This window comes from Crinia signifera, chromosome 8 (assembly GCF_055691185.1).
Source record: "Crinia signifera chromosome 8, ASM5569118v1, whole genome shotgun sequence".
Lineage (NCBI taxonomy): Eukaryota > Metazoa > Chordata > Amphibia > Anura > Myobatrachidae > Crinia > Crinia signifera.
The window spans coordinates 176,103,284-176,113,515 of record NC_139224.1 but is presented as its reverse complement, the minus strand read 5'-3'; the positions used below and the strand labels follow the sequence as shown (position 1 = coordinate 176,113,515).

The following is a 10,232-nucleotide window of genomic DNA, read 5'->3' as shown; positions in this document are numbered from 1 at the left end:
GTAACACTGAGCATGACATTACTATCAGTGATGATGTTAGATATATAGATTTGTCAGGTCTCCCTCGTGGCTGCAGGACAGTTACACCCCTGATGTGACGCATCCACAGATTCTACATTCATTTATTGATAGAGATACAATGATACATGATCACCTCGGTACGGTTCTCTTCTAGGATAAGACAGACACAACATCTAGAACCGGAGCCCGTATTACTGCTCACAAACAGAAAATATTAATAATCTCTAAGAAACGACTCAAATAATGAAAATCCTAAACACCGATTATAACGCATATTACTGAAAAACAAGACTGAGAACATTTAATGATCAGGCATATACAGTACAGTACAGCACAACAATAATCAGCGACAGCATATACAGATCACATAATGATGACACAAGGGTCAGTGTGTGTCACCGCACTCCGCTGGGCAATGTAACGTCGCAGGTGAATAAGGTACAGATGGATCCTAATAGTCCAGCGCAGAGATCCTTAGTGACTGTTACTGGTAGGGGGAATACTTCAGGTGATGGATATAAATATCAAAGTCCCAATGTGCACGGATGTATAATAATTGCAGAACTGGGCACTATCAGCCGTGACTAAGGCTTGATCCATAACCTCAGCGTCCCCCAACACAAAGCTTCCCTTCTACATATCGATTTACAGGTAGCAATTCCTCAGTGGCAGAATTCTAAGATTCCTTCGTGCCAGAAATGATAGAGTCCGTCTTAGATTTACCTCAAATTAGTTTGTGGCTGAGACTATGGATCGTAAGGCCCCCATACACTATGCAATTTGGGCCCGATTTCACCCGAATTGGATGGATTAAATTAATGGGCAGCCAGTGATGGGCTGAGCTCTCTCATCCATTTGCTGATTGGCTGAGAGAGCTCTCAGCCAATCACTGGCTGCCAAATCATTTGTATGGACTTTTTTGCTCCCTGTTCCCCTTGCCCGGCTCTCCGGTCCCCTCGCTGGCTCATGGAGTCTCCTGCCCGATGTCTCTGTGTCCGCCGCCTCTCTACTCCCTCCACCTGCAGCTCCCCAAGAGTTGTATATGGTAAATAGTGTTAGAGACCCCCTGGGGAGCTGCCGGGGAAATCAGGTCTGACTTGTCCTTAATTCAGGCCTGATCACCTGGCTGCTAATATCTGGAGCCCATGGATCAAGTACACGCCACCCACCAGAATGAAATTCCGCCCCTTTGCAAGCCTGCGAATGGCTTAGTGTGGCTTTTGGAAAGTAGCTGGATCAGGGATTCGCTGCAAATCCATTCGCCAGCCGCTCACTCTCGATTGATTCCCCAGTGTGTGCAGTGTGTGTGTAGCCCAGGAATTACTCAGCGGCTGTGATAGACTCAGGCTGATCGGGGGCAGAGCTAACGTCACATGACTTCCCCTCATACACCTGGCCACGCCTGCGTATTACCTGACACTCCCAGATAACAGCCGCTCACCATGTAATGATTCCCCAGTGTGTGCAGTGTGTGCGTAGCCCAGGACTTGCTCAGCGGCTGTGATAGAATCAGGCTGATCGGGGCGGAGCTGATGTCACATGACTTCCTCTCATACACCTGGCCACACCTGCGTATTCCCTGACACTCCCAGATAACAGCCGCTCACCATGTAATGATTCCCCAGTGTATGCAGTTTGTGCGTAGCCCAGGACTTACTCAGCAGCTTTGATAGAATCAGGCTGATCGTGGGTGGAGCTGATGTCACATGACTTCCTCTCATACACCTGGCCAAGCCTGTGTATTACCTGACACACCCAGATAACAGCCGCTCACCATGTAATGATTCCCCAGTGTGTACAGTCTGTGCGTAGCCCAGGACTTACTCAGCGGCTGTGATAGAATCAGGCTGATTGGGGCGGAGCTGACATCACATGACTTCCCCACACACACCTGGCCACACCTGCATTATCCCTGACACTCCCAGATAACAGCCGCTCACCATGTAATGATTCCCCAGTGTGTGCAGTCTGTGCGTAGCCCAGGACTTACTCAGCGGCTGTGATAGAATCAGGCTGATCAGGGGCGGAGCTGATGTCACATGGCTTCCCCTCATACACCTGGCCACACCTGCGTATTACCTGATACTCCCAGATAACAGCCGCTCCCCATGTAATGATCCCAAGTGTGTGCTGTGTGTGCGTCGCCCAGGACTTACTCAGCGACTGTGATAGAATCAGGCTGATCAGGGGCGGAGCTGATGTCACATGACTTCCCCTCATACACCTGGCCACACCTGCGTATTACCTTACACTCCCAGATAACAGCCGCTCCCCATGTAATGATTCCCCAGTGTCTGCAGTCTGTGCGTAGCCCAGGACTTACTCAGCGGCTGCGATAGAATCAGGCTGTTCGGGGGAGGAGCTCATGTCACATGACTTCCCCTCACACACCTGGCCACACCTGCATTATCCCTGATACTCCCAGATATCAGGTCTGAATTAGTCCCTTGATGCCACCACCGCAAAATAATCTGTAGAAAGTAGCATATGTTAAGAAAAATGACACAGTGCAGCTATGGCGCAGATTAGATGGCATGGCGAGTTTGGCCATGCGGCTTACACGGGGTGAGGTCTTTGTGGACACATTTGTACTTCGTGTACTTCTTTTGTGGTTCCTCATCCTTGTTACATTGCAGCAATCGGTACATATACCTCTGCCACTCCTTGGACGCATAGTAATAAATGACAGGGTCGAGGCAGCAACTGATGCTGCTGACACACGAGCAAAGGATGTAGGCAAAAAACAGGGACTCGCTGGCCTGCCGGTGGATGTTGAGATAATGAATAAGAAAGATGATATTGGTTGGCCCGAAACAAAATACAAAGACACAAAGCACAATCACGGTCAGAACCAATGCGCGGGACCTCTTACTTGTGCTCTCGGGTTTCGAAGAGCTCAGTCTTCGGATGGTTCCCGCGTAGCAGATGATTGTAACAATTAATGGCAAGAAGAAGAAAGCGGAGATGTAAGCGGTGAAATAGTAAATGTAGTAATTAAGGTGATCCTCAAAGGAAAGGACATCGTAGCATGTTGTGATGTTCAGTGGGGCAACGCGTTCCGTTTGTTGACCCAGAAGAAGTGGCACAGTACCGGTTATGGACACTATCCAGATGAAGCCGCAGGCTAGCCATGCACGGCCCGTTGTACGCCATGAAAGCGACTGCATTGGGTAAACCACAGCCAGGAACCTGTCCACACCAATACTCGTCATGAGCAGGATGGAGCAGTACATGTTGCAGTAAGACGTAGCGGTGTAGAAACGACACAGTCCCTCTCCGATAAGCCAGTTGTTTCCGGAGAACCGGTAGGCGATGTTGAAAGGCATCAGGATGACAAAGAACACGTCAGAAGCGGCCAGGTTCAGCATGTAGACCACTCCTGGCTTCCCAACTTTGGTCTTGAACAGGAATATGATGATGGCCACTACATTAAGGGGCAATGCCACCACGAACACCATGGTATATACCATTGGTATAAACTTGGTCAGCCACTGACTAGACAGGTAAGACTTCACATCATCAGAAATGGATTCATTGATGACTTTAGTTGTATTTCCATTATCATCTTTTTTATAATTGTTACCTGGAAATAATAAGTAAAATAAATATTAACATAAAGAACAGAAACCAGACAATATGGCAGAACTTCTCACGTGTATTACTAGAGTTGAGACAAATAGAAGCATGAGTAATACGTAAAACATTCAAAAGAAATGTCACACATCTGATTACACTAGCCGGGTCCATCAGACACACACAGCTGATCACACTGGCTGGGTCCATCAGACACACACAGCTGATCAAAGTGGCCGGGTCCATCAGACACACACAGCTGATCACACTGGCCAGGTCTATCGGACACACACAGCTGATCACACTGGCCAGGTCCATCGGACACACACAGCTGATCACACTGGCAGAGTCCATCGGACACACACAGCTGATCACACTGGCCGGGTACATCGGACACACACAGCTGATCACACTGGCCGGGTCCATCTGACACACACTGCTGATCACAAAGGCCGGGTCCATCGGACACACACAGCTGATCACACTGGCCGGGTCCATCGGACACACACAGGTGATCACACTGGCCGGGTCTATCAGATACACACACACACAGCTGATCACACTGGCCGGGTCCATCAGACACACAGCTGATCAAACTGGCCGGGTCCATCAGACACACCCACAGCTGATCACACTGGCCGGGTCCATCAGACACACACAGCTGATCACACTGGCCAGGTCCATCAGACACACACAGCTGATCACACTGGCCGCATCCATCAGATACACACAGCTGATTACACTGGCCGGGTCCATCACACACACACAGCTGATCACACTGGCCGGGTCCATCATACACACACACAGCTGATCACACTGGCCAGGTCCATCGGACACACAGCTGATCCCACTGGCTGGGTCCATCAGACACACACAGATGATTACACTGAACGGGTCCATCAGACAAACACAGCTGATCACAGTGGCCGGGTCCATCGGACACACACAGCTGATCACACTAGCCCGGATCCATCAGACATACAGCTGATCACACCGGCCGGGTCCATCAGATACACACAGCTGATCAAACGGGCTGGGTCCATCGGACACACACAGCTGATCACAATGGCCAGGTCCATCAGACCCACACACAGCAGATCACACTGGCCCGGGTCCATCAGACACAAACACAGCTGATCACACTGGCCGGGTCTATCAGACACACACAGCTGATCACCCTGGCCGGGTCCATCAGACACACACAGCTGATCACACTGGCTGGGTCCATCATTCACACACAGCTGATCACACTGGCCGGGTCCATCGGACACACACAGTTGATCACACTGGCCGTGTCCATCAGACACACAGCTGATCACCCTGGCCGGGTCCATTAGACACACACAGCGTATCACACTGGCCGGGTCCATCAGACACACACTGCTGATACCACTGGCCGGGTCCATTAGATACACACACAGCTGATCACACTGGCCGGGTCCATCACACACATAGTTGATCCCACTGGCCGGCTCCATCAGACACACACAGCTGATCACAATTGCTGAGTCCATCAGACACACACAGCTGATCACACTTGCCGAGTCCATCAGACACACACAGCTGATCACACTGGCTGGGTCCATCAGACACACACAGCTGATCGCACTGGCCAGGTCCATCACACACACACACACAGCTGATCACACTGGCCGGGTCCATCACACACACAGCTGATCACACCGGCCGGGTCCATCGGACAAACACAGCTGATCACACTGGCTGGGTCCATCAGACACACACAGCTGATCACAATGGCCGGTCCATCAGACACACACAGCTGATCACACTGGCCGGGTCCATCACACAAACAGCAGATCACACTGGCCGGGTCCATCACACACACAGCGGATCACACTGGCCCGGGTCCATCAGACACACACACACAGCTGATCACACTGGCCGGGTCCATCAGACACACACAGCTGATCACACTGGCCGGGTCCATCATACACATGCAACTGATCACACTGGCCGGGTCCATCGGACACACAGCTGATCACACTGGCTGGGTCCATCAGACACACACACACAGCTGATCACACTGGCCTACTCCATCAGACACAAACAGCTGATCACACTGGCCTGGTCTATCGGACACACACAGCTGATCACACTGGCCTACTCCATCAGACACAAACAGCTGATCACACTGGCCTGGTCTATCGGACACACACAGCTGATCACACTGGTCGGGTCCATCACACACATACAGCTGATCACACTGGCCGGGTCCATCAGACACACACAGCTGATCACACTGGCCGGGTCCATCACACACATACAGCTGATCACACTGGCCGGGTCCATCACATACAGCTGATCACACCGACCGGGTCCATCAGATACACACAGCTGATCACACTGGCCGGGTCCATCACATACAGCTGATCACACTGACCGGGTCCATCGGATACACACAGCTAAACGCACTAGTATTGTCAATTCCCAAACCACATTTCCCCCATTGTGTTATTATTACCGAAGTTGAAGCTCATAAAGCTAAACCCATGAAGATCTTTATTTTCATCTGAAGGAAGAAAGAAATAAAAGAACGCAATCAGCGGATATTACACAGCGATTATTCCTGATTCATGTAATACAACGTACAGCGGAGACTCTGGTGTGTGACGGCGCTGACCGGGGTGACATTGCGTCACTAGTGCATTCGCTGACAGAAGGGAAGAGTTACATTTGTAGATTTTATTACTTTTTCTAACTATAATTAAATGTGATTTTAATGTAAAACTAAATAAACTGCTGACATTTCTATTCATATTTTCAATTCCATCCCAATATATTTAAGTAAGTGTGTACATGAACAATCAGACAGCAGGTGTGTCCCATAACTCTCTCTGCACCTGTTACATCTGCCCCCCAGCAGTGCACATGGTTTTGCCCATTAGAGAGTGATTGTGCCTTTGCGAATGAACCAGAATAACCCCCATTATGTAGCCCTTCCCATGTCAGTAACCGCAGCAGCAGATTGTTATCATAACTTTGTATTACTTACCATTGTCGCTGTCACAGCCGGCCACACCAAACATGCACAGCGCTAACAGCAGCGTCACAGCCATTTATCCTGTTGAAATTGCCCAACCCAAACGCTACTGATCCCCCATGGGTAATATCACCGGCCCTCTCTGTCCAGCCCTGAAAGCAAAGGGACACAAGTGTGAGGTCACATCAATTGCCAAACAAGCTGACATTGGGGTCAATCCTATTAGTGCCAAAGGATGCAAGTTGCCAATCGGTGCCATTTTAACACTGAAAACAGCACCCAAATGAAGCAGATCTCACTCCCTTCGATGATCCGACCTCGCTTAAAATTGCTAGCACCCCTATGGAGGTGCAAGCATTTTAAGCGACTTCAGTCCACCGTAAATTGCTCCCGGTGCCGTGATGATTCACACTGGCGAATCATCCGCACGTAATAGATCAACCCCATTGTATGTATACAACAACAGGCGGAGAAGCCAATCACCCAACTTGTGACAATGGTTTATTTACTTTTAAATATGTTTTTTTTATTAATTCAGAAGCAGAATGACCAAAGAATCTCTCAGAGTATAAGAACATAGAGACCACGGAGACATGTCAGCATGTCATACAGATATACCACGTAGATAACATGCGCCTAGGCAGACAATTTCATGTTCCAAACACAGAGCTCGTTCAGACTATTCCCAAAGTAAAATGATTATAAAACATATAATGATATAGATGGGTCATTAGCTATATTAGGTTTAATGATTACGTTGAGGTAGATGATGCATTAGTGCTGATAATTCACCTCCTTAGACGGCTGTAAAAACCCAATAAGTTTAGAGACGATTTTACTTTTGATAAAGCTGCTCTTTGGGATACAGTGAAACGCATTAATATCCCAGTCTGCACATACTGAGCTCCCCTGCAGTGATACGTGTTAGTATCCCGGTCTTTGCACATACTGAGCTCCCCTGCAGTGAAACGCGTTAATATCCCAGTCTGCACATACTGAGCTCCCCTGCAGTGATACGCGTTAGTATCTCAGTCTTTGCACCCACTGAGCTCCCCTGCAGTGATACGCGTTAGTATCTCAGTCTTTGCACTCGCTGAGCTCCCCTGCAATAAAATGCGTTAGTATCCCAGTCTTTGCACCCACTGAGCTCCCCTGCAGTGATACGCGTTAATATCCCAGTCTTTGCACCCACTGAGCTCCCCTGCAGTGAAACGCGTTAATATCCCAGTCTTTGCACCCACTGAGCTTCCCTGCAGTGAAACACGTTAATATCCCAGTCTGCACTCACTGAGCTCCCCTGCAGTGAAACACGTTAATATCCCAGTCTGCACTCACTGAGCTCCCCTGCAGTGAAACGCGTTAATATCCCAGTCTGCACCCACTGAGCTCCCCTGCAGTGAAACACGTTAATATCCCAGTCTGCACTCACTGAGCTCCCCTGCAGTGAAGCGCGTTAATATCCCAGTCTGCACTCACTGAGCTCCCCTGCAGTGACACACATTAGTATCCCGTTTACAGTGGCAGAACTCTGGGAGACAATGCAGTCATCTGCCGCTGGTCTCCTGCTCCCAAGGGGGCACCTCTCCTCCCCTGTGAGTTTGAATCAGTTGATATCATTCTGTGGCTGACTCCTCCTCCTACCAGGACCATAGATGTCACACTCTCTTTATTCTAAACATAATATACCTACATACATACATACATTTATATAAGATGGTGTGTGTGTGTGTTGGGGGGGGGGGCACCATGATTTATCTTGCCTCTGGGCAACTAGGAAGAACTTACGCCACTGCCCGTTTATGTACGTAAAATGGCTAATAGGATTGTCAGATTGAGCTGCATGCACAGATGACATATCATTGTATATTGCCCAGTGTGTACCTAGCTTCCGGGTTACTGTTACACTTAGAGGTAAAACCACACTAAACACAGGTTATGACATTTCTACTATGCCGACATTCTCATGTCAGACTTACGCATGTCGGTTTAATAAGCCACACCCATTCTTATTGGTTGCCTGGTAACCTATTGGGAATGTAGAAGGCCGACTACTTACAGTAACGTTCTGCTGCTGTTCCGCTCATTGTCTGACTGCATTGTACAGAGTATAATATTATATATATAATACATACACACATTACACAACTACACCAATATGCTACACCCTTACAGTATCTGTTATATCTCCCAGCTCGTACCCTCTGTGCTGCACAAGTTCTCCTCCACCTGCGTTACCTGCTCCCGGTTACATGACATTTTATGGGCTGCACCCACTTTGTGGGACGCCCTCAGACGTACTGGACAAGGATTCAGGTGCTGTATACTCCGTGCTGTATACCTACATCAGCTTTATAAGTAACTCATTATAATCACCAACATTCTTTGTAAGTCCTCCAGGCTAATCGTCCGCTACTACGTAATCACTAAGGGGCCCGGTTATTATAGATCACATATGGGGTCTGGATGGGATCTGACATTGCAATATGCCATAAAATCCAGCGGACTATTGATCAGCACCTGCAGGGACAGGGGCCCCCAAAGGAATCCAGTATATAGCATCCAGGGCCAGTATTGGTAATGCTTCACATTGTGGATTGTGTAAACCTGGCGCATAGAATCCCCCATAGAAACCTACAGTATGGGGGAGCGGCTGTGGACGGGAGTGGAGGGATCGAACCCAGCACCGGAGATTTGGAAATACCCGCTGTGTTCCCTACATTCAGGTGATGCCTATTATCTGCTGGTAGCCCCCAAAACAGGTCCAATGACAAATGGGCTCCTAACATTTATTGTCTGTTCAAACAGTGGCTGGGTTATGTATGGAGAACCGCCGGTGGGGGGGGGGGGGGGGGGGGACAGAATACAGGGGCCAGGTAAGTGTCCTCCTACTCCTACCCTAACCACCCTTATATGCCTAAACCTAACCTCACCTCCTGCCCTGCAGCCTAACCTTACCCCACCCCCACAGAATAACCCTAAAGCTGGGTACACACCAGAACAATTTGGCCTCAATTCCCCCAATTTCGATGCAATCTCGACCGATTGTATGTAAGTTGGGCATGTTTTGGAATGTTTAAGATCCGAATCCGATCCGATGCCGTCCCCGCTGGTCGTTTTGGAGATCCTACCTGCTGCAGTCAGGCTTTGTAAAAGATCCCTTGTGCTGGGTACAGATCAAATCGCGCGACCATTGTACGATCGTCTCATTCACTGCTCACAATCATGCTCGTTCCCCTCAGTGCCTAAATCTAACACCCTCCCCCCCCCCCCCCCCCCCCGCCTAATGCTTTTACTACTCATCGGCTGAGATGCTGAACACAGCTGTATCACAAGTCTGTCCCAATGTAATCTGTCTGTACCGACTGTACATACAACACGTGTCACTTACCGTCACGTATCAGGCGTGTCTGGCATTATCACCGTGCGGTGGATCTACGTGTGGCGTGTATTTTTCATGTGTTGTTGCATTCTCTCCCCATCGGAGCTGTGTACGATACACTGGTGTCAGTAGTTGTGTTTATACCTTCCTGTGCAGAAGCTACTCTCCCTTCCTCCAATTGTCAGTGTTACCGCTCTGTCTGACCCCTGCTACTAGTCACTATATACAGAATAAGCTGGGCAGCACTGTTAGCATAGT

The 10,232-nt window shown here is 49.2% G+C and overlaps 1 protein-coding gene across 2 annotated transcripts; it reads right to left on the bottom strand.

Annotated features, from left to right (window-relative positions):
• Positions 1–296: 296 nt before the first annotated feature.
• Positions 297–10,136, bottom strand: LOC146026826 (proteinase-activated receptor 1-like). Of its 2 annotated transcripts, XM_083157849.1 has the most exons (4): positions 9,984–10,136; positions 6,608–6,747; positions 6,077–6,124; positions 297–3,604 (listed from the first exon to the last, which is right to left on the bottom strand). In XM_083157849.1, the coding sequence occupies exons 2-4, from the start codon at positions 6,669–6,671 to the stop codon at positions 2,547–2,549; spliced, it is 1,170 nt and encodes a 389-aa protein (XP_083013975.1). In that variant the 5' UTR covers positions 6,672–6,747; positions 9,984–10,136; the 3' UTR covers positions 297–2,546. The 2 variants fall into 2 exon arrangements, with proteins under 2 accessions (XP_083013975.1, XP_083013976.1); XM_083157850.1 differs by lacking the exon at positions 6,077–6,124.
• Between the last annotated feature and the right edge of the window lie 96 nt (positions 10,137–10,232).

Excerpts from the sequence above, each read along its gene's own strand:
- LOC146026826 (XM_083157849.1), bottom strand. The coding sequence starts at position 6,671 with ATGGCTGTGACGCTGCTGTTAGCGCTGTGCATGTTTGGTGTGGCCGGC. Across the intron at positions 6,125-6,607 it reads CGGCTGTGACAGCGACAATG|ATGAAAATAAAGATCTTCAT; the intron begins GTAAGTAATACA and ends TTCTTCCTTCAG. Across the intron at positions 3,605-6,076 it reads CTTTATGAGCTTCAACTTCG|GTAACAATTATAAAAAAGAT; the intron begins GTAATAATAACA and ends TATTATTTCCAG.